Below are 24437 nucleotides of genomic sequence, written 5' to 3' on the forward strand. Positions count from 1 at the left end.
TACTCTTGAAACAAAGTGATTTTAGAGGGACTGGTTACTAAATACCACAATACGAGTTTGTTCACTACATTTCTGTTTCTTTATGCAGCTTTGCAGGGTTATCCTAAGAGGTCAATCTTTACTCTCTTGCTACTTTGCTGGAAATAAAGGAAGTATGCGCTTTCTCTTCAAAACTTCATTTCACACATGTGCAAATGTATGCAAATTCAAAATTTGTTCATTCGTTGACTAAAGCGCCTGCAATTAATTTTTTATATATATTTCTGTTAGTTGAGTGGAGGCTCAAAGTATTTTTTAATAATAGAGCAAACTCAGACCATTAATAGACCCATAACAATGAAAACTGAATATGTCACAGTGCCGTGTGTCCACTTCCATTATTAATAAACAAATCATAATTAGCGAAATGCTATATTATGTTCATGGAGGTCAGGCTTTCCTTGCCCCAGTAATTTATCACAGGTAGCCAATATCCTACAGACCTAGTTCATTTCCTGAATCATCATCATCATCATCATCATCATCATCATCATCATCATCATCATCATCATCATCTTCAATCAATAGTCTGCCTTTCTCACTGAGATCCAAGGTGGATTATGCAGGACAAGTGAAAACACAATATAGTCAACTGCGAGGACATTTACTGAGCAAAGTACACTACTGACCAACTGTCTGGCCATTCAGCGACAGAGATACAGTAAGGTATGGTAGCAGAAAATTTGAAAACCAAGCATGAAGATGAAATGTTTCTGAAACAAAGTATAACTAATTTACTTGGCAGGTTTAGCAGTATGGAAACACCATGGAATAACAACATCATCATCAACAACAATAACAACATTTGATTTATATTCCGCCCAGGACAACTTAACGTCCACTCAGAGTGGTTTACAAAGTGTGTTGTTATTATCCTCACAACAATCATCCTATGAGGTGAGTGGGACTGAGAGCTCGGAAAGAGCTGTAGCTGTCCCAAGGTCACCCAGCTGGCTTCAAGTGAAGGAGTGGGAAATCAAGGCGCATGTCTACATCAGCAGACAGTACCCAACAGAGTAGCGTACAGTCCCTGTCCATACTCTGAGTTACTTCTTATGAAATAGCCCTATAAATCTGGGGTGAAAGGCCTCCTGAATAATTTGGTTCTGCATAATTTGTGGAAAACCAGGAGAGTGGGGCTTTCCTGACTTCCTCAGGCAGTCCATTCCATAAGGTGGAGGCTACTACAGAGAAAGCCCGTGTGCAGGCAGCTGTTGATTTTGCCCACCTGCAGGGTGGTGCACGCAGAAGGCCCTGTCCAGATGAGCAAGACTGCCATGGCAGAACGTAGGGGGAGAGGCGGTTGCACAGATATGAGGGGCTGAGGCCATGAAGGCCTTTGACTGTGATGGTCATGACTTTGAATTGAGCGTGGTAACTGATAGTAGCCAATGAAGTGACTGCAGAACGGGAGTGATGTGCTTGCTCTGTCTGCAGCATTCTGCACCAGCTGGAATCTTCAAGTCAGCTTTGAGGGGAAGACCATATGGAGAGCGTTACAGTAGCCTAGTCTCCATGTTACTGTGCCATGAATCCAGGTGGCCAGGTCACCCGTGTCATGGTAAGGGTCTATCGTCCAGGCTAGTCTGAGTTGTGAGAAGGCCTTTTTAGCAGCTGCATTTATTTGCTTCTCTAGCAGCATCACTGGATCTAGTAAAACCCCTAGGCTCTTAGCTGAGAGCTAAACTACAAGAGACAAATTACATGAGGAGGAACACGTGAAGGGAGTCGCCATGTGAGCCGGGAAGCTGAGTTTTAAAAGAGATGGGAAGGCTCTGTCAATTTCCCCTCTCTACAGAACCAGCAAAGATCCCTCCTCAGAGGGTTTGTTTATTTCCTCTTCACTGCCTAGAAGGGGAGGTGAAACTGACAGAGCCTTCAGGAGGCAAAGAGGAAATTAACAAACCCTCTGCAGAGCCATCTTTGCTGGCTCGGTAGAGAGGGGAAATTGACAGAGACTTCCGATCTCTTTTAAAACTCAGCTTCCCGGCTAACATTGCAACTCCCTTCACGTGTGCATCCTCGTGTAATTTACCTCTTGTAGTTTAGCTCTTTGCCAGCCAGGGTCAACTGGTCCCCATCAAAGGTCAGAATTCCTGCCTTGTTTCCTACATGGAACCAAACCAAAGCTGCTCACAAATTTTGTTAATACTTACTAGGCCTTCCCAAAAGAGCCTCCCTTGAGGCTCTGTTCCCCCTGTCCTTCCACAATCCTTCCTCTCCCGCACTTGTCTTAGACAGTACGCAGCTCAGCACGTTTTCATAGCAACATTTTGCTGCAGTTGCATTACTTAGCACCCAAGCAAAGGACACCTTGTACTTGAACAGGCCTGCATTTGCCCTGAACGATAGGACACAGATTTGGGCTGCAGGAGGGCAGCTTCACTTCTTTACTCAGCAAGTGATTAAAATGTAGAAATCACTGCCAGAGAGCGTCATGATGGCCACAGGCATAGATGGCTTTCAAAGGGGATCAGACCAATTCCTGGAGGAGGGGTCTGCCAGGGGTGCTGAGCCACAGTGACGGAAGGAGCTCTCCCTGTTCAGAGTGCCAGTGCCGGGAGGCAGCATCAGGCCATGGCCTCGTCCTCGGTGCCCTGCTTGTTTGACGCTCCAGGGCAACGAACTGGCCCCTGTGTAAGACTTCAGAGGAGTTAGCCGTGTTAGTCTGTAGTAGCAAAATCAAAAAGAGTCCAGATGCAGCTGGCAGGGAGAGCTGTGGTTATTGAAGGCTTATACTACATAGGAATTGGATACTTTCACTGCTACAAACTAATACGGCAAACTGACTGCACACCAAAAGGAGATGTTTACATTTCCAAGCAAAGGAATGTTTTGATTGCCTCCACGCTAATTGCATTCTGTCCCCTTGTGATTTATGTCCCCTTCTTTCCTCTCTCTCTCTCTTCCCCCCTCCTCTTCTGTATCTGCCCAGTTTTGATCAGGCATCTGACGAAGAGAACTTGATTCTCGAAAGCTTATGCTACAATAAAATTGGTTAGTCTTAAAGGTGCTACCGGACTCTTTTTGATTGTGTAAGACTTGGACGCTGGACTAGACGGGCTCTCCTGATATTCTGATCTGGTAACTCGATCTGTTATCTGGTGAGCGGGAGCAACTGAAGAGAAGGGATCCGGGTCGTCTCTTCGCAACAGGGCCTCACCTCAGGAGCAATGTAGTCTGGAGTGCCACAGAAGGTCTTGGTGGTGATCCCATCCCACATGTTCTCTTTGCACATGCCGAAATCCGCAACCTTGATGTGTCCCTCGGAGTCCAGCATGACATTGTCGAGTTTCAGGTCACTGCAGAGTTCCAACAGACAGGGGTTAGGAAACCCAAGGCTGAAAGTACCAGAACCCAAAGAAGGGGAGGGAGGAAGCGCCGAGCAGGCACAGGGGTGGCAGCTAGGCTGGGTCAGAAGCCAGATCCGCAGGACGTCTTTTAAAGCTTCCATTCAGCAAGTGGCGGGCGGGGGTGGGGGTGGAGGGTGTTTGTTTGGGTGCCTGGTCCTGCCGTTATTTTATATGCCCTTACATGACATGGTGTTATTTGTTTTAGATGTTAGACTGCCTTTCCTGTTGAAACCCATATCAGAAGACATCCCCCCCTCCCCAAACTCATAACTTTGCAAAGGAAGACTTCCCCACACGTCTTTCTCTCTGGCTTTTGCCCACATTAAGAGAATCTTTCTAGGAGGCGGCTAAGAGCACCTGGCACCTGCCAGGGTTGCCCAGCTTTCCTGCTGGGGCCTGTGGCAACCTTGGCATGGAGCACGTCGGGACAGAAGTTTTCTTCTAGAAGTTGGTGCGGATCACTGTTCCAGGCCTGTGAGTAATTTTGATCCTGCCCAAGTCATGTTACCGAATGCTGAACCACTGGAGATCAAATGGCTAGTTAACTCAACAGGATTCAGGACAAATCACTCCCAAAGTGCCGCTTTTAACTTGGGGATGAGTCAGGACCACTTCGGAGCCCTTCCCCCACTCTCCCCGTAGGCAGGCTGCCAGCAACCTCTTGGCGAGAAAAGTGAGATTTAAGACGGTGGGGAAAGAGAAGCTTCAGAGATGCTCTCTCCGACTGTTCCCTCCATAGCCGGGCTGGAACAAAGGGAAATCTGGCTCATAGTCCTGGATGCTGGGAAGCCTCCAGCGTTGTTGACTCTGCCAGTCCATTTAATGGGCATCTCTGCCAAGCAGCACCTGCAACAAAGTCTGCGATGCCGGGGGGGGACAGAGGGGAAAAGAGCACTCAAGCCCCCCCCCCCAATGCCAGCCACCATCAGTGGGGGAGGTAGTTCGGCTGGGAGTGGAGAGGAGAAAATGAGCCCCCCTACCGGTAAATGATGCCTTTGCAATGGAGGAAGAACAGCCCGATGGCAATTTCGGCAGCATAGAACCTGCAATTAAAGATTAAGAAACAGGAAGGAAAAGCTTTGCAATCCAATTATACACGGTGGAACCTCCGAGCGGGCATCCCCCATCCGAGGGAGTCCTTGCCACCGCCACAACCGCAACCTCCCAGCCTCCTCTTTGCTTCATAGGGGCTACCAGCCCCAATCCTGAGGGCATGCAAACATCAAGCACATGAGTAGCCATAAGCATTCAACTCACACAGCATGGGGCTCCTTAAACCTTCCAACCTGTTGAATCTGGTACATTAGATCACCACCGTTCACATATTCCATCACAAAATATAAGCGATCCTAAAGAGAAGGAAGGGGAGAGAAAGATGGAGACCTAGAATCCCGCTGTCTTGAGAGGACTCTGACAGAGCAGTCCCAGGTAGAGATAGGCATGAACAGCAATACAAACTTTAAAAAGCCACGAATAGCCCAATCTGCTGTTCGCAAACAAAGTGTTTGCGCGGCCCCATTCTACATGAACAGGTAGTTGTTGCAAGCCTTGTTCGTTGCTGTTCATCAACCCAGACTGTCTGGCACCTGCAATCAATTCCCTTGGCAACCGGAGGCAGGGACTGCCTGAACTCTGTCTGAACTCCTGCTGTTGCCCTGGAAACCCCAATCTAAGCCCAATTTAGCTTGATAGGCAGGTCTTCCTTTCAAGTGTGGAGCTCCAAATTTGTTACAAGGAAGCAAAGAGCAGGGGGGAGGGGGGCTCCCAGCTCTGGTTTTGCAGGCAGTGAGGGAGAGACAGTTGCTGTTGGCATTTTGAGAGAGAGACAGGGAGAGTGCATTGGAGCTTGAATTTTCTTTGTGTGTGGTGGGATAGGGATCTACCTCTTCAAGTTCCAGGGCTGCTGCCAGGCTCTGGGCCAAACTATTATTTATTACTGGTACCTTTCCTGCTGCCTGCTCAGGTAAGGTTTCTTGGAGTGGTGCGGTAGGGATCTACCCAGTCAGGTTTCAGGGCGGCTGCCAGGCTCTGGGGCCAAGCTATTATTTATTATTGGTACATTTCCTGCTGCCTGCTCAGGTAGGGTTTCTGGGAGTGGTGCGGTAGGGGTCTTGATGTCTGGAGACTGCTGGCCCCCATGAACAACGAACAACGAGCATGTTCGTGAACAGGTCATGTTCGTCAATGTTCGTTGTTTGTTGTTCATAGATGGCAACAAACAACGAACATCATGTTTGGGTTTTTTTTCTGTTCATGCCCATGTCTAGTCCCAATAGCAATATAGGGGAGGCGGTCCCCAATGATGAACAAAGCAACAACAAGAACTGTGACCAGCAGGGGAACCAGCACAAATCAAAAATAATTCAAATCATGAAAACATAAATATATTACAATGCAATCCTCAATAACACTCATTGAATGACATTACAACTATAAATAACATTTTGTGTAACTGTATCAAAAACACTTCAATAGGATACTCTATAGCAATCTATACATGCAAAAATGAATCACTTCAAACAATGAAGGTGTATATACATCAGACCGTATTTCCTCAGCCAGGTTACTCAGTCTATGTCCCACACACTGAAAACCCTGCCGTGAATGGCGAACAGCAAGTGATGGAGGCTCCGTTAATGGAGCACTTTGCAGAGCTCCACCCGGGGACCACTAATTTGAAGTTCACTGTATTACACGTGTCAGGTAGGGAAGGACAGCTTGATATACAGAGAGCAGAATGGATACACCGCTTGGGCACATAGCAGCCCAAGGGTCTCAATTCTGAATTAAACTTATCCTGTTTCTTGGGCTGATTGAGTACTATAGGATTGTTATCCATTTTGACACTATCACTTTAAAAACCCATGGAGCTGTTTTATGTATGGATTCCTTTAAATTTTAATTAGCATGTGAGTATATATTCTCCTATGACAGTGGGGCGTATTTATCATGACCATTCCAGTATATGAGCCGAAATGTATGCATAAAAGTTTTCTTCGTTGAGAGTTGGATAAGATTTGTAGATAATAGAGAAGCCCATAGCTGCAATTGATATGGAAGTATTTCTATTAAGAATGTGCTTTATTCATTCATATATAAGTTTATTGAAGAGGTGGATTGTGAGCTGTCCCCTGAGGAAGATTGCTTGAAACAAGCCGAATTACCGGATGCTTGTAGGGTGGGGGGGGGCCCTTTCGGGTCCTCCGTTCTCCTCCATACTCCACCTGCAATTGAAAGTCACAATACTAGGAGTTACACCCTTCGGGGGTACCGTCACCTCTTCCCTCTCCATCGTTTGGACCCTCATCCAGTCCCGTTCATGGTGGGGTTTTCAGTGTGTGGGACATACCTACCGTGAACTATACTTTTTGAAAAAACAGTATTGTACCACAGGACTGAGTAACCTGGCTGAGGAAATATGGTCTGATGTATATACACCTTCATTGTTTGAAGTGATTCATTTTTGCATGTATAGATTGCTATAGAGCAGCGATGGCGAACCTATGGCACGCATGCCACAGCCAGCACGCAGAGCCCTCTCTGTGGGCACGCGAGCCGGGGCTCATTTGGAGGCGTGGGTTTTGGCCCCGCCCACATGATGCCTTTTCCTCCGAGTGCAAGCCGAGTGGTGCTGGGCTTCAAAGGAACGCAAGCTGCTTGGATTCCTTCTGCTCTGCACCTTTACTTTCATTTGTGACGGGGGTGGGGGAGAGAGAGAAAATGAGCGAATGAGTGCAAGGCGAGTGGTGCTGAGCTCCAAAAGAACACAAACTTCTTGGATTCCTTCTGCTCTGCTCCTTTACTTTCATTTGTGACCCGGGCGGGTGGGGGAAGAAGAGAGAGAGAGAGAGAGAATGAGTGAATGAGTGCAAGGTGAGTGATGCTGAGCTTCAAAGGAATGCAAGCTGCTTACATTCATTCTGCTCTGCTCTTTTACTTTCATTTGTGACCTGGGGAGGGGGAGAGAGAGAGAAAATGAGTGAATGAGTGCAAGCCGAGTGGTGCTGAGCTCCAAAGGAACGCAAGCTGCTTGCATTCATTCTGCTCTGTTCCTTTACTTTCATTTGTGACTGGGGCGGTGGGGGAGGGAAGAGAGAGAAAATGAGTGAATGAGTGCAAGGCGAGTGGTGCTGAGCTCCAAAAGAACACAAGCTTCTTGGATTCCTTCTGCTCTGCTCCTTTACTTTCATTTGTGAGAGGGGGAAGAGAGAGAGAAAATGAGTGAATGAGTGCAAGCCGAGTGGGGCTGAGCTCCAAAGGAACGCAAGCTGCTTGCATTCATTCTGCTCTGCTCCTTTACTTTGCGATGGGGTGGGGGGAGCTCTTTTAAGACAAAATATGTTAATTAGTTTGGACAACTTTATGAGTTGTTGTTTCTAAACTAAAACCTCAGTATTCAGGTTTAATTGCAGTGTTGGCACTTTGAAATAAATTAGTTGGTTTTGTGTTGCAGTTTGGGCACTCAGGCTCAAAAAGGTTCGCCGTCACTGCTATAGAGTATCCTATTGAAGTGTTTTTGATACAGTTACGCAAAATGTTATTTATAGTTGTAATGTCATTCAATGAGTGTTATTGAGGATTGCATTGTAATATATTTATGTTTTCATGATTTGAAATGTTTTTGATTTGTGCTGGTTCCCCTGCTGGTCACAGTTCTTGTTGTTGCTTCATGTCTAGTCCCAGGCAGTCACTCCAATCTCCACTAGAATGAAAGGGCTGCATCTGAAGCAGCTCTTCATAGGATTGCACTGGAGGAAACCTTTTTCCTGCAGCCCTTGGTGATGCAGGAAGGGCTCTGCAACCACCATGCACGGAGGGCTGCTCTGAAGCAACTTTGTTCTTGGCAAAGCACACACACCCCTGCCTGCATTTGCCTAGCTTGCAGCTACCACACCACATGGGAAGAGGCTTGAAGAGAGCCTTAATTAAACTCCATCCTCCCCAGTCACGCCAGTGGGGTTGTGTGCACAAACAAGGGAGAACGGGGCACTCAGCTGGAGTTCCTGTGGATGTTCCCCCTACAGCCCCTTGCACTGCAGAAGATGCAAGCTACGTGGCAGCTTAAATCCTGGTGCTATGGAGTGCCTCTTGCCTTGATTGCCCATCCGAAGGACCAGCACCACTGCAGAAGCAGCCAGTGGCAGAGAGGAGGCAGACAGGGGCATGGAGAACTGATCCCCAGCCTTGTGGGCAGCACGAGGCTGGAGCTGTGCTGCCAGGGCGGCTGGGGTTTGGACTGGTCTGCTGCTGCCAGCCCGCTAGGCGGCCCCCAAGTAGCGAAAGAGCCAGTCTGCCCCTGGAGGCCGGGTGGGGAGGAGCCTGAGGGCAGTGGCAGATGCCATGGGCTCAACTCCCAGGCCTCTGCAGTGGAAGGAGGACCTCAGGGAACAGGGCTAAGGATGACCTTTCTGCCCGATGCCTTGGAAAGCAACAGGAGTGGCTTCAAGGGACAAGAGTAGCAGAGACGGAAGGGAACTTCAGAGCCAACTTAGGGGGCAAACGTGATCTGGGGCCACCTCTCTTGCCCCGTGATCTGAGTCGTGATTGAAGCTCTGATCATTTTTGGAGAGATGGTGTTTAATTCTGGCTCAGAGGATCACCAAGGAGCTCCCAGAAGGACAGAAGGCCAAGCCACTGGCCCCCAAAGTTAATTCTGTCTTCCCTGGAGATGAAGATTGGAGATTTCCATCCATGCCAGTAAACGGAAAGAGCTGCCTCGGGTGGGATGGCTCTCCTCCAAAGTAAGGCCCTTTATATTGTGGCACCTGATAATACCATCCTCTGCTACACATTTTTGATTACGTTACCAATATGATAAGCTACAGGCAAGTCTCTGAGAGCTAATCCTGTGCTGACACACTTCAGATGTCAGAAAAAAGCCATGCAAAAGAGTTTCGCCAAATTGCATTTGCCTGCTACAAAAAAAGAAGAGCCCCCCCAGCCCCCCACTCTCAAAATGCAGCAAATGTGTTTTGCTAAATCAAATTGCTGGGCTGACATTTCAATGTAATCCTCTAAGCTTCCATTGTAGACAGCCTCAAAGGGCTTTGCTGATTTCCTCTTGCCTCTTATCAACAGCCAGCCACAAATGGCAGTCAAGTTTGAAAGAGTTCTTGCCCGGTATTATTCATGGATAACAAATCAGAAATTCCTGGCTTGGGTTGGCATCTGGCACTACTGTGGAGTGCTGGCTTCAAAGAAGGTCCCTTTCAGAGCTTCTCATGCAGCAGGGGACAGGGGTGGTCTCCATCTTGCCTGGCAATGCACGGGGTCACATGTTCAGAGGCATGCCCACTTTGTCCGTGATGAAAGGGATGGCTGACAGTCTGGGCTAGAGTTCAGTGTTTGCTCACTTAGCAGAACATTATTCCCCCAAACCCTCCAGAATGGGCCAAATTCTGGAGGCTGGCGTGCACTCATGTGGGTCCCAGGGTGAACACCACCATTGATGGTGTCTGCCTGGTGGCTCTAAACTGGCATGGGGCGGGGCAAGAGTGGGGTCTAGCTTACCATGGTTTGGAAGCATGAATGCAGCTGGGTCAGGAAGGGTGGCTTGCCAGCCAGGGCCAGCACCCGTTTCTCCACCATGGTGCACTCCACGTCGTCATCTTGGATGACCACATCCTTCTTCAGGATCTTCACAGCATAGAGCTCATCAGTGCCTTTTCTTTCAGACAACATCACCTGGAGCGAAAGAGAGTCACAGGACAAAGACTGAGAACAGGCAAGGCCCTGCCTGGTCCACGAGCACATGGGCCACCCACCTGGTGCCTGAAACATTGTGGTTTGCTCAGGGCTGGTTCTCCAGGGTGCAGCACAAGGCGGAGGGCACCAATGGGATTCCCATTGCTCCTTACAACCCGCGGCACTGCTGGCAGTGCCCTCCAGCTCCTGAAGCGGTGATGGGAGTTCCTTTCCTGGGTGGGGGGCAAGATCACTTGCACCAGCCCTTGCCATTAACCCTTGAACACTACAAGCATGCAGCTGCCTCCCTGAGCCTGGGCCTCCCTCAAATTAGAAAACATGGCAGCATTTCTTAGGGCCTTGAACAATTCATGTTTGGCACTCTAATCAGGGCCAGGCAATGTATCGTTTTAATCCTGAACATTGCTTCACATGCTCAGCGCTACTGAATCAACCAGGGAATCGGTGGTTTTAACCTTGCCCTTCCTCCAAGGAAGGGCTTCGTCCTCACCTTTTCCGTTTTGCCCCTCAACAACCCTGCGGAGGAGGTTAGGCTGCTGGCTTCTCCATCTAAGCAAGAGCCTTTCTACCAGAGCCCTCGGGAAGCTGATGCCAGTCAGAGGAGGTAGGGTGGGGCCCCAAGGACTCATAGTCTGGTGTGGCACCCTGGGTCTCAGCTGCCCCACAAACAGAAGCAGGACAGTGCTAGAGACCAGAGACGGGAACAGACGTTTCCTTCCGGACCCCGTGTGGGCGTGGCACAGAAGCCCCTGGCCCCCAGATGTTGGGAGCTGAATGCTGGTCTGAGCCAGCAAGGGAGTTCTTGTGCTGGGGAGCCAGAACAGAAAAGCTCCTGCTGCCTGCCTGGCAAACCCCGTGCAGTGGTCCAGCCGACTCTCAACCCTGCACCTCCCACTTTCTCTTGTGCAGAACGACTCGTTCTCCTAATATTTTAAAACAGTTGTGGTGACCAGCCGATTTATTTATCATAACGAAAAGCTCCAGAGCTTCCTGCCAGCCTAATTTCCCGTCATTAATCAAATCAAGCTGAAGGGAGGCTGCTGAAAAATATCAATATACCCTGCCAATTTTTAAGATACACGGCTTCAATTTGCTGTGGGATTGCTTACAAAACAAAGCCGCCCCACCACCCGCTCGCTAGCCTGCTCTATGGCACGTTTCTTGGAAAACAAATTATTTCACAAGGCATCAGCTCAGAAGGGGCTCCTTCTGATCAGGAGCCGGAGCAAAAGGATACCCTGACACTCAGCGGGCTGCTGGTTCACCTTATTCACGCATGCGCTGCGCCCCCCCCCCCCCCCAGTATTTGAGAATTACTTGGCAGCTCCTTATAGATTGTCAGGAATCCCTACCCTCTGGTCCTTGGAACTGAGCAACTGTTGAATCCTGACACCTGAGCCATGGCAGCAGAAGGGGGAGAGGATACCAGTGCTACAGGGCCGACAGAGGGAAAATCTGAAGACCTCGTGGATGAGCGTGGACCCTGTGGCGGAACGGGCGCTGGCTCTCAGTCCGGGCAACTGAGCCGCCGTCAATGGCCTGCTAGCCCCGCTATCCGCCTCCCACCATCCCTGGTGGGCGTGGCTCACACTCTCTGTCCAATTGTTCATTGTCGCTACCTATTCTAGCATTGAAGTCTCCCACAAGAAGGAAGGAGGCCTCGGGGAATTTAATAGAGTAACTGGAGAGATAGTCTTTCAGCGAATTCCAATGAACTCTGAGCATATTATTGTCTTGACAAGGGGGCATATAAACATTAACAATAATCAACTGGAAATCTTTAAAAGGGATGTGAAAAGCCTGGGCAAAGGGAGGGCACTCTCCGTCACTGCCACCACTCACTGATTTGTACACCGCCTGACTGAGGGGCAGTGAGACCCTTCCGGCTGAATTTCTGTACTGGGAAGTGAATTACCCAGTCTTTGGTTGGGCCCTGGAGAATTGGCAACCCACCAAGGTGTGGCCTGATCAGTTTCTCCTGGGCTCCCTCCCTTCTTGTAGCATGCCAAGTGGGGGAGGTTATGTAGTCAGAGCACCACAAGGTCCTTTATATTCCAAAAAAGTATAATTTAATAACTACATACAAAGCAGGTAAAGGCACCACACATAGGGGTAGACCCCCCCCCCCCCCCTGTTCAGAACTCCTAGGGCAGAAAATCAAACTGAAGAGAACCGCCGTCTGCTTCCCCTGCCACACTGTCCCCTACTCTACCTTAAGGGGGGGGGTGGTCCTCAGGGAAGGTTCACTCTTTTTGTTTCCTCTCTGCTGCCTCCCAGGCCCTCCACACTTAGGGCCCAGGCAACCGGGTTTCACCCAGCAGCAGAATTCTCTCCTTCTTCAACCAAGAAAGAGACTAACTCACTTTTTTCCCTCAGGATCGGCTGGGTATATCTATTCAGGCTCCACCCCTTATTTTTCCCGCACTTTCTTGGCCCCGGGGCAGCTGGGAGCTGTAGTCCAGGAAGAAGGGCGTCCCACACCAAGACTCCTGCGGGCCTCTCCCTGGCCCTACAGCCCATTAACCCTCATGGGGAACATTTTTTTCCTTTTTAAAACAGATTAACAGCAACTGGCACTCATTTCACCCCTGTTAATCATTTCGTTACGCCTCCCCCTCCTCAGATTTGACACGGAGGACCCCTCTTCCATAGAAGGGGGGACTGGAGCCGAATCTCCCCAAAAGAGGGTATCATGTCTGCCAACTCATTAACCTGTGTGTCAACATCAAAACAAACATATAACCTACAGAACCTAACAATATCGTTACTCAAGAAGATATAGTCCCTTCAGCCTCCGTCGTCCTTCCTGGATAGGGAGTCAGCCACTATGTTGGCCCGTCCTGGGATGTGTTCCACCTTCATGTCAAATTCCTGGATTTTCCAGGACCAACATTGTAGCTTTGAGTTGGTGTTCTTCATCGTTTGTAGCCACTGGAGAGAAGAGTGGTCAGTTAACAAAGTAAACTCTTGGCCCCAGACATAAGGTTTCAGTTTGTCCAAAGCCCACACAATTGCAAGGCATTCTTTCTGGACCGATGACAGGTTCCTTTCCCTGGGGATGAGTTTTCGGCTATGGTAGGCTACCGGGTGTTTAGTCCCTTCCCAGTCTTGTAGCAGCACTCCACCAATTCCTTGGTCAGATGCATCTGTAGCTACGAAGAATCTTTTAGAGAAATCCGGGGCTCTTAAGACTGGCATAGGCACCAATGCCTGCTTCATCCCTTCGAATGCAGTCTGACAGGCTGGTGTCCCCTCTACTTTGTCCGGTAGTCTCTTTCTGGTGAGTGAAGAGAGTGGTTCTGCAACAGCCCCAAAGTTAGGAACAGATCTTCTGTAGTGTCCTGCAAGTCCCAGAAACGCTCTCACTTGACGCTTAGTCTTAGGTGGTTCCCAATCTTGGATGGCCTCTACTTTGTCCCACAGGGGGCCTACTGTCCCACTCCCTACTTGATGTCCTAGGTACATGACTTCAGACAGTCCAAATTGACATTTTTTCAGTTTCACCGTAAGCCCAGCCTTCCTAACGGCCTTCAGATCACTTTCTAGGTTGGTTTGTGCATTGGCCAAATTTCCCTTTACCAGGGTCATCATGTCTTTCAACCTTTCCCTGAAAGAAAGGACATAGTCCACTACTGACCATTTAGCCGTGGAGATTTTCTCCTCCCAATTCTCTCTCACCAGATCCAGTGTCCCCCGCACCTTCCTCCCGAACATCAGTTCAAAGGGAGAAAAGCCGGTTGCGTCTTGGGGTACCTCATGATTGGCAAACAACAGTTGGAGCAGTTTCTCATCCCAATCCTGAGGATGCGAATTCACATATGCTTTCACCATTCCCTTTAAGGTACCATTGAACCTTTCCATCAATCCACTGGTCTGAAGGTGGTACACAGTAGTTTTTAAATGGCATACCCCACAGCACTTCCATAGACTCTCCATTAGGTTGGACAGGAAATTTTGCTCACGATCAGTTAAAATTTCTGTCGGAAACCCCAGCTGACAGAAAATCTTAACTAGAGCCCCAGCTACGACTGGTGCCTCAGTGGAGGCTAAAGCCACGGCTTCTGGATATCGTGTGGCATGATCTACTAATGTCAGTATGTATCTCTTCCCCCTCTGGGTGGGTTTTGGGAACGGCCCCACAATGTCAATGCCTACCCTCTGGAAGGCTTCTCCCATAATAGGAAGGGGCTGTAAGGGGGCTTTGGTCTTGCACCCCACCTTACCCACTCTCTGGCCTGTTAGGGAGGTCCTGCAATACTCCCTCACATCTTGTGCCAGTTTAGGCCAGTAGAAATTAAATCGCAACCTCTGCCTTGTCTTGTTGGCACCTAGGTGCCCGGCACAAGGGATATCATGGGCTAGTCCCAGTAGGTCTCTTCTGTACTTGGCTGGTATTACTAGCTGTTTCACCACCTGCCCAGGATTTGGATTCTCTTGCGGCCACCACATCCTATACAGCCTCCCTTGGTCCCATATGATTTGATCCATAGTATTTTTAGAAGGCTCTCTTTCCTATGTATTGTCGAAGGCTTTCACGGCTGGAAGAACGATGGTTGTTGTGGGTTTTCCGGGCTGTATTGCCGTGGTCTTGGCATTGTAGTTCCTGACGTTTCGCCAGCAGCTGTGACTGGCATCTTCAGAGGTGTAGCACCAAAAGACAGAGATCTCTCAGTGTCACAGTGTGGAACAAAACACTCTACACCCGACAATAGCCCTGCAGAGAAGATAAGCACATCAAGCACCAATCCATATGCAAAAGAACCTCCTCAGGATACAGTGAAGCCTCCCGCCATTAGCATTCCACACCCTGGGAAACTCTTACAGGATGACTCAGCTCAACCCCACCCCTCCTGAGTAGATATAAATGACCTGCCAACACCTTTTCCACACTGTGACACTGAGAGATCTCTGTCTTTTGGTGCTACAACTCTGAAGATGCCAGCCACAGCTGCTGGCGAAACGTCAGGAACTACAGTGCCAAGACCACGGCAATACAGCCCGGAAAACCCACAACAACCATCGCTCTCTTTCCTGCTCTATAGCAGCCTGTCGAAGGGATTCAAAGCTAGGATCCTTCTGAGTCTCTTCCTTGAACTCCCCTGGATCTCCCAAACTGCCTGTAAATTGTTCCCTGCTGACCTCTTCTACTAGGTTATCTTCTTGTGGCTCCTGTATGAGCCTTTCTCCTCCTACTATCTCATCATCTAGTGCTTCAGGGGGGTCCAATGGGAGACCTTCTGTTTCTGAGGACTCACCTTCCTCCCCCTGGAGCTGGTTACAGCTGTCCCCTTTTTCTGGATCAGGGATGGGTTGGACCCTCCCCTCTAAGGTTACCTGGCCTACGCCTTCAGGCTTCCCCCCAGGGTTAACTGACTTACTTTCCCCATGGGTCTCTTTTCTCCCTGGAACTGGGGCCAGCTGTTTTCCACCCTTTAAGGTCTGGCTGCGGGTCACTACATTTATGGGAAATTGGCCTGCCAGAAGGTCCCCGCCTAGCAGTACTGGGTAAGGTTGGTCTGTCTTCACCCCCATCTCCACGAGGTAAACCTTTTCCCTCCATTCCAGGGGCACCCTTACCACTGGTACCGTCTGAGATCCTCCACAAGCCCCCACAATCTTAAAAACCTTGTTTGGTAGTACATCCGTGTCAGATACCAGGTCAGACCGTATAAGCGAGATGGATGAACCCATATCAGCATACCCTAGAACCAATGGGTCTTTTACCCTCACTGGTTCTACAAAATCAGCCCAATCATCAAGGGCCTTCATTGTGGCAAACAGGCATTCATGTTGGATTAATGCCACCTTCCCTTCTTTCACCTTTGAGACAGCTGGCACCGTAGGAGGGGGGTTGGGAGATGCTGTTTCCAATTTAGGGCAAGTAATTTTTATATGCCCTGGGTCCCCACAATGATAACACGTTCGACTAGGGGCTTTGTTTCTCATGGGCATCTCTGGGGTTTTCTTAGGGCCCACTGGGGTAATAAGTTCCTTTCTCCAAGGAGGAGGGCTTGGTTTTCCACCCCTCTGGCCCCGCCCCCTGCCCCATTTTTCCACTCCACCCCTTCTCGGTTGGCTACCAGCTTGTCTGCCAGGTCAGTGGCCTCAGCAGGGGTTCTGGGCTCCTTGTCCTTGATCAGGCATTGTAACTCCCTAGGCACCTCGGAGTACAACTGGTCAAGGAGCATCAGTTGGGACACCCCCTTCATATCATTTACCTTGGCTTCAGTTAGCCACCTTTCCCACATTTCTCCCAGTTTAGCACCATGCTCCATATAGGATTTACACTGCAGTGGGCTTAAGGCCCTAAACTGTTTGCGAAAATGGTTGGGTCCCAACTGGAACCGTTTAAACACAGCTGACTTGAAATCTTTGAAGGCGATTCCTCCTTCCTGGCTAGGCATGCTATGGTACACTGCAGCCAACTCCCCTGTCAAGATGCTGCAGAGGTAGGCCATGAAGTCTGTTTCTGCCAGACCCCACTGAGTTGCCGCCTTTTCGAAGTTGGACAAATAGACTGATGGGTCTTCCCCCTCTTTGTAGGGGACGAAATCCTTGGGAGTGACTCTGATCTTGTTGCTTTGACCCACTTGAAGGCGTTCATGTCTACGCTGCTCCTCCTGCGCCAGAAGACGCTGCTTTTCCATCTCCATCTCGGCTTTCTTCATCTCCATCTCGGCTTTCTTCATCTCCGTCGCTGTCACCACTCACTGATTTGTACACCGTCTGACTGAGGGGCAGTGAGACCCTCTGGCTGAATTTCCGTACTGGGAAGTGAATTACCCAATCTTTGGTTGGGCCCTGGAGAATTGGCAACCCACCAAGGTCCGGCCTGATCAGTTTCTCCTGGGCTCCCTCCCTCCCTGTAGCATGCCAAGTGGGGGAGGTTACGTAGTCAGAGCACCACAAGGTCCTTTATATTCCCAAAAAGTATAATTTAATAACTATATACAGAGCACTATATACAAAGCAGGTAAAGGCACCACACATAGGGGTAGACTCCCCTGTTCAGAACTCACAGGGCAGAAAATCAAACTGAAGAGAACCGCCGTCTGCTTTCCCTACCACACTGTCCCCTACTCTGCCTTAAGGGGGTGGTGGTGGTCTCAGGGAAGGTTCACCTTTTATTTCCTTTCTGCTGCCTCCCAGGCCCTCCACAGTTAGGGCCTTGGCACCCGGCTCTCACCCAGCAGCAGGAGCCTCTCCTCCTTCAACCCAGAAGGAGCCTAACTGACGTTTTTCCCCTCAGGATCGGCTGAGTGTCTCAATTCCGGCCCCACCCCTTATTTTTCCCGCACTTTCCTGGCCCGGGGCAGCTGGGAGTTGTAGTCCAGGAAGAAGGGCGTCCCACACCAAGACTCCTGCAGGCCTCTCCCTGGCCCTACATCCCATTAACCCTCATGGGGAACATTTTTTTCCTTTTTAAAACAGATGAACTGCAACCAGCACTCATCTCACCCTTGGCAACCATTTCGTTACAGACCCAACGTGAGCACTTGGGTTGAAGGAGGGGCACAGCCCCGCTTCTGCCTTCCCAGGAGTGAGCTCAGCTACCAGGGGTTGTTTGAAGGCACCCCACGAGGATGGACCCATCAAGTAGTGTCGGCCAGGAGGGGAATGGACATGCTGGATCGTTGATGGAGCTGCCTGTTTAAACAGAGTTTAGGCCTGGGAGAGGACCTCCTTGAGGGAGAGGGGGGTCTGGACAAGGAACCAGAGTCGGAAGAGTTGCTGGGAGCAATCTCTGGTGAAGCAGTACAAGAGCTTCGGGCTGAAGTGGGGGAGATGAGGTGTGGCATGTATGAGTTCATGCGGAATGTCCAGGACTTCCTGTGAGTGACCCTCCAGCTGGATCAGCCAGTGGACTGAGGCAGCAGGCCCAATCGAGCAACCTCATGACCAGGGGATTAGCAACACCCCCCGCCCCCAGGTGGGCAAGGAGCCCAAGTGCCTCTGGATGGGCAAGGAGCCCAAGTGCCAGTGCAGCCACAGATTCTACCTGTGCCGCCAGGCAGAGGGCCACCTGGAGGAGTCCCATTACCACCATCGGGTGGAGTACTGGCAGCTCAACCCCAACAGCCATTGGGACTATGCAAGCTGGTAGCTCGCTTTGAAGGGGACCCCGAAGAGTTGGGGTACTTCCTAGTGCAAGTGGCAGAATTCCTGATGTCAGGCTACCGGTGACAGGCTATGGCAGATAGATCCCTGTTCCATTGCAACAAGAAATCCAGGCTCTTGGTTAAATGTTTTATTCAGAAATCAAATCATTTCCATAGATACGTCCATAGGGTTACTCAGAAGCAAGGTAAGTATCTAAGCAGTAAGAGCAAGATAGTAACATGTGGGAAAATCCTTTCCCTTTAACCTACACAGTTGCTCTTTCCCCCTCCCAACAGTAAACCAGAGTCGGATCTAGACTTGCCGGCACCCGGGGCAACCCTAGTCCGGCCTTGCGCATGCACGCAGTGTGCGCACGCTCCTGGCGTGGCGTGATGATGTCATTTTGGTGACGTCATCACGCAGGGCGGTGGAGGCAGTGTGCGGGGCTGGGAAGCCACCCATGCCATTCGCCTCCCCGCAGGCGCATGGCGCAGGCGGCCTCGCACTCTCCGCTCTGCCTTTCACTTGCCCCGCGGAACAGGGGGTGGCTGGCTTGCCACGCACCCACTGTCCTGCAGGGCAGGCAAAAGGCAGCGCGGGGGGATGCGAGGCCACCCGCACCATGCGCCTGGCCCGCAGGACAGGGGGCGGCCAGCTGCCCCCTCTCCTGCAGGGCAGGTGAATGGTGTGCATGGCCGTGCTGCCCTTTGCCTGCCCTGCAGGACAGGGGGTGCGCGGCAAGCCAGCTGCCCTCTGTCCTGCGGGGCAGGCGAAAGGCAACGCAGGGGGCTGCGAGGCTGCCCATGCTGCCGGCTGCGCACTCCAGCAGCTGGCAGCTGCTCCCGGAGCCCCATCCCTGGTGGTGCTGGGGGCAGACTACCCCCCCTGCCCCCCCTCGATCCAGCCCTGCAGTGAACAGGACTTTTGGCGCGAACTTGTGTGAGAATGTCTCGCACATTTATACTATCAAGTCGAGACACTGAGAAAGCAAAAGATCAAAGTCGAGACAGAGCAGTGCATGGGAGTGAGCAGTATACAAGGTCAGAAGCACCGAATGTTTCTGCAGTCCGTTAGATAAAGCACCTGCAGTAAGCCTGTGAAAGAAACAGTTATGACACTGGCAACATGACATCAAGTTATAGCATGAAACATTGATTCAGAACAACAGGTCAGCTGTAGCATTGGCATGGATGGGGTTCAGACATGACATTCTGCCTCCCTAAGGATGGCCCCTCTTTTCAAGGGCGGGGTTTGTCAGGGTAAAGTTTATGGAAGTTTGAAACAAGTCCAGGTGCATTCATATGGGATTGTTCTACCCATTCCTTGTAAGATTCATCAAAGTCCTTCCACCTGACTGGGTAGAAAAGTTTGTTGTGTTTTATTTTAGAATCCAGGATTTCTTTCACTTCATAATGAACATGTCCATCCACCAGCATCGGGTGTGGGGGGCCCCGTTCTGGTTGCCACTGGTCAGGTGCGGGAGCCTTTTTCAGAAAGCTGAAGTGAAATACTGGGTGGATTTGTCTTAAATTCTTGGGGAGTTCAATTTCTACAGTTACTTCATTGATTAATTTCTTTATAGGAAAAGGTCCTAAATATCTCCATCCCATTTTTTTGCTAGGTTGTTCTCCTTTAATGTTTTTGGTGGAAATGTATACAAAGTCTCCTGGTTGTAGTTTCTATTGTTCAGAGCGTTTTCCGTCAGCAAATTTCTTATAGTCCTCTTTTGCTTTAACCAAAGTCTTTTGGATGATTCCCCATTGGGAAGTTAAATTAGTCCAGCATTCCTCTAGATCTCCTGGCTGTTGTAACAAAAGGTAAGGTGTTTCCCTCATATCCATGTACAATTTTAAAAGGGGTGGCTCCTGTAGAGCTGTGTATTGAGTTGTTATATGCATATTCGGCAATATCAAGAAAATCAATCCAATTATCTTGTTGATAGTTAATGTAGCATCTTAAAAACTGTTCCAACACTTGCTTTGTGCATTCCGATTGTCCGTCGCTCTCGGGATGGTAGACAGAGCTAAGACCTTGTTTAATTCCAGTAATTTTGAGAAGCTCCTTCCAGAAGTTGGCAACGGTGGACCTCGGTTGGATATTACCTTATTAGGAATGAGTGCAGTTTGACCATGTGTTTTATGAACAGGCTCACCAGTTTCTTGGCTGTAGGAATTGTAGTACAAGGAATAAAATGAGCCTATTTTGAAAACAGATCCACCACTACTAAAACGTCTGTATATCCTTTCGAGGGGGGAAGATCAGTGGTAAAGTCCATTGAAATCTCAGTCCACGGTCTAGGAGGGGTTTCTAAGGTTGCAATAGTCCAGGGGTTTTTCCCCTCCTAGATTTTCCCATTATACACACTGGGCAGGAGGATACATATTGAGAAATATCTTTTCTCATCACTAGCCACCAAAACTGTCTTTGTACTAAGTGTAGGGTTTTAAGATACCCAAAATGTCCAGCTGTTTTGGCATCATGACATTGTTGTGAAATTTCTTTCCTTAAACTAGCTGGGATGTATAGTTTGCCCATTCTGTACCATTGGCCATCTCCCTCCTGTTTCAGTTCTGCTTTGGGCACATTTCCCCCCTCTCTTTCTGTTTCAGCTTTTATTCTCTCTCCCATTCTGAGAGATCAGGTTTCATGCTGCTTTGTGTTTTCTCAGCTTGGCTGCGTGTCGTCACCGCTCCTCCCAATTGAGTTGGTGAGAAAACTGTATCAATTATCTCCTCCTTCTGGCTGTCATGTTGGGGCATGTATGAAAGTGCGTCCGCTAGGAAATTTGATCAGCCAGGGAGGTACTTCAACGTGAAGTTGAATTTGGTAAAGAATTCTGTTTGGCGTTCAGTTTATGGGGGGTGCGTAACGCTTCTAAGTTTTTGTGATCAGTCCATATTTCAAAAGGCACTTTAGCCCCTTCTAACCAATGTCGCCAGGTGGTGAGTGCAAATTTCACCCCAAAAGATTCTTTCTCCCATACGCTCCAATTGCGTTCAGTTTCAGAGAATTTGTTTGAGATATATGTGCAGGGGTACAATTTCCCTTCTTTATTTAGTTGTAGGAGGACCCCTCTACGGCGGTGTCACTAGGATCAACCTGGACCACAAATTTTCGGCTCTCATCAGGGTGTTGTAGAACTGGTTCCGAAACAAACAGTTTTTTCAGCTTTTCAAAAGCTTCCTGGCATTCTCCAGTCCAATTTAGCACTGTTTTTTTCCCCTTGCGTTCCCTTCCCCTTGGTTTTTAGCAATTCTGTTAGGGGAAGAGCTGTCATGGGCTGGGCTCGCCCAAGCTGATAGTCCAAGCACTAACACAAAGCCAAAGGAGTGTTCAAGATTCAAAAGCCAGGTCCAGTCAATAGTCAGAGCACAAGGTAAATGCCAGGGGTGTGTCCAGAATCCAAAAGCCAAGTCCAGTCCATAGGTCAGAGCACGAGAATATCAAGTCAAGATGCAGGCAAGAACAAGATGCAAGGTTCCAGGAAGTGGTTGCAGATAATCAACATGTTGCTTCCACACCTGGCAGTTTCTCCAGACTGGCTTTTATAGCCAGGCGTGGTTTTCAGCCAGCTGCTGGGGCTCCATCTTGATGCTACTCATCATCACTCTCCAGCAGCTGGTGTTAGCTCAGGAGACGAGCACTGCGCCGTCTCTCCTGCAGTTCCAATCTCTGGCGTTGTCTGCAGCGTTCTTTGGGCATGTGTGAAACTGGGGGGGTGGAGGCCCTTGGCTGCACCTCACCTTTAGCCTTGGATGTCCCTGGCTGAGCTTCCCCTGTGGTATTGGGGCCAGAGGGTGCTGGTGCCTCAGCTGCTGGCTGTAAGCTCTGATCAGCCAGCAGCTGTTGCTCCTGATCACCAGCTTCTGCTGAGTCAGGGCTAGGGCTGGCTACACAGCTCTTCTCCTGAGGAGTCCTGGCTGGCTACACAAGGCTCCTCTCCTCCAGAGGAGACCTCACCCTCACTGAGTCCAGACTGGGCCATGACAAGAGTGATTTGAACAAAGTTCTTTATGAAGGGCCGGTAAAAGTTAGCAAACCCCAGAAATGACTGCAATTGTCTTCTTGTTTTGGGGGTGTTCCCACCCTACTACGGCTTGAACGTTTGCCGGGTCCATTTTAAGTCCTTGATGTGAGACTCAGTATCCCAAAAAGTCCAGTTCCTCTTTATGGAACTCACATTTAGACAATTTTACTGGTAGTTTGTGCTTTTTTAAAGCGGTCAGCACCTTTCTGACAAATTGCATATGGGATTCTTTATCAGGAGAATAGGTAAACAAACATCTAGGTAAACAACCACACCTTTGTACAGGTATTCATGCAGCACTTCATTAACTTCATAAACACACCCAGTGTTCCCTATAGGCCGAAAGGCATCACAAGATATTCGAATTGCCCCAAGGGAGTATTGAAGGCAGTGTTCCATTCATCCCCCTCCCTTATTCTGATTCGGAAGTAAGCACCTTTTAGATCCAGCTTTGAAAAAATTTTCCCTTGTGCCACCACACTGAGCAAGTCTCTGATCAAAGGGAGGGGGTAAGCATTAGACATGGACACAGCATTTATTCCACGATAATCAGTACACAGTCTAAGCCGCCCATCTTGGCAACTTTTCCCCTGGAATGAGTTCAATAGCACAGTCCGTGCCCCTATGAGGGGGGAACTTGTAACGAAATGGTTACCAAGGCTGAAATGAGTGCCAGTTGCTGTTAATCTGTCTTTAAAAAGGGGGGGGGAATGTTCCCCATGAGGGTTAATGGGCTGTAGGGCCAGGGAGAGGCCCGCAGGAGTCTTGGTTTGGGATGCCCTTCTTCCTGGACTACAGCTCCCAGCTGCCCCGGGGCCAAGAAAGTGCGGGAAAAATAAGGGGTGGAGCCTGAATAGATATACCCAGCCGATCCTGAGGGAAAAAAGTGAGTTAGTCTCTTTCTTGGTTGAAGAAGGAGAGAATTCTGCTGCTGGGTGAAACCCCGTTGCCTAGGCCCTAAATGTGGAGGGCCTGGGAGGCAGCAGAAAGGAAACAAAAAGAGTGAACCTTCCCTGAGGACCACCCCCCCCCCTTAAGGTAGAGTAGGGAACAGTGTGGCAGGGGAAGCAGACGGCGGTTCTCTTCAGTTTGATTTTCTGCCCTGTGAGTTCTGAACAGGGGGGGGGGTCTACCCCTATGTGTGGTGCCTTTACCTGCTTTGTATATAGTGCTCTGTATATAGTTATTAAATTATACTTTTTTGGAATATAAAGGACTTTGTGGTGCTCTGACTACGTAAGCTCTCCCACTTGGCACCCTACAGGAAGAGAGGGAGCCCAGGAGAACTGATCAGGCCAGACCTTGGTGGGTTGCCAATTCCCCAGGGCCCACCCAAAGATTGGGGAATTCACATCCCAGTAAGGAACCTCAGGCAGAGGGGTCTCACTGCCCCTCAGTCAGGCGGTGTACAAGTCAGTGAGTGGTGGCAGCGACGAAGAGTGTGAGCCATGCCCACCAGGGACGGTGGGAGGCGGATAGCGGGGCTAGCAGGCCATTGATGGCGGCTCAGTTGCCCGGACTGAGAGCCAGCACCCATTCCGCCACAGAGCTCATCAGCTTCTTTTTCATCAAACACTTGTTTAAAATCTTGATATTCGGAGGGAATGGCTTTTTCCTCTTCAGCGGTCAATAACATGGTTTCTAATGGGGAGGGTGCCTCCCACCCCCACACTTTAGTCCATGCATGTTTTGCACAACGATCTCCTTTAAAGATCACCATTCCGGTGGACCATTTGATGTACGGGTCATGGTCCCACAGCCAACAACTTCCCAGTACCAAGGGATATTTGGCTACATCACTGACTACATATGTTCAATTCTCCCAATGATCCCCCATGCCTGTCGGGGTAGGCTCAGTTTTATAGGGTGCAGGAGTCATACTAAACCCATCCATTTGTTCAAATACTATAGGGTCTTTGAGTTTTATTAGTTCAAGTCCTAGTCCTGTCACCAGGGCTGGCGATATTAAGTCCCAGGAACATCCGGAATCTATTAGTGCTTGCACCTGCACATGAGTTCCGTTTTTTGGATTCAGTAACATCACAGGCATAAACAGTATGGCCCGTCTTTCTCTCACCTCTGGTGGTTTAGGATCTTTAGAGACCTGCCATCGGGACCTTTTAAATCATACAGCTCAGGTGCTCCCATGTTATGTAAAGTTACATACCACTCAGCTGCCGGGCACCTTATTCAAGATCCTAAATGGCTCACCC

At 49.6% G+C, this 24437-nt stretch overlaps 1 protein-coding gene across 1 annotated transcript in view; it reads right to left on the reverse strand.

The window, feature by feature from the left end:
* The window catches only part of PRKCB (protein kinase C beta), a 168626-nt gene that overhangs the window by 21464 nt on the left and 122725 nt on the right, over positions 1–24437 (reverse strand). Inside the window, exons 10-13 of the mRNA XM_054994913.1 lie at positions 9903–10076; positions 4650–4741; positions 4373–4435; positions 3203–3341 (exon numbers count right to left, since the gene is read on the reverse strand). Of these exons, the coding sequence (XP_054850888.1) occupies positions 3203–3341; positions 4373–4435; positions 4650–4741; positions 9903–10076 (468 nt within the window). The remainder of the gene's footprint in view (positions 1–3202; positions 3342–4372; positions 4436–4649; positions 4742–9902; positions 10077–24437) is intronic.

Source organism: Eublepharis macularius, chromosome 12 (genome assembly GCF_028583425.1).
Source record: "Eublepharis macularius isolate TG4126 chromosome 12, MPM_Emac_v1.0, whole genome shotgun sequence".
NCBI classification, from domain to species: Eukaryota; Metazoa; Chordata; class Lepidosauria; order Squamata; family Eublepharidae; genus Eublepharis; species Eublepharis macularius.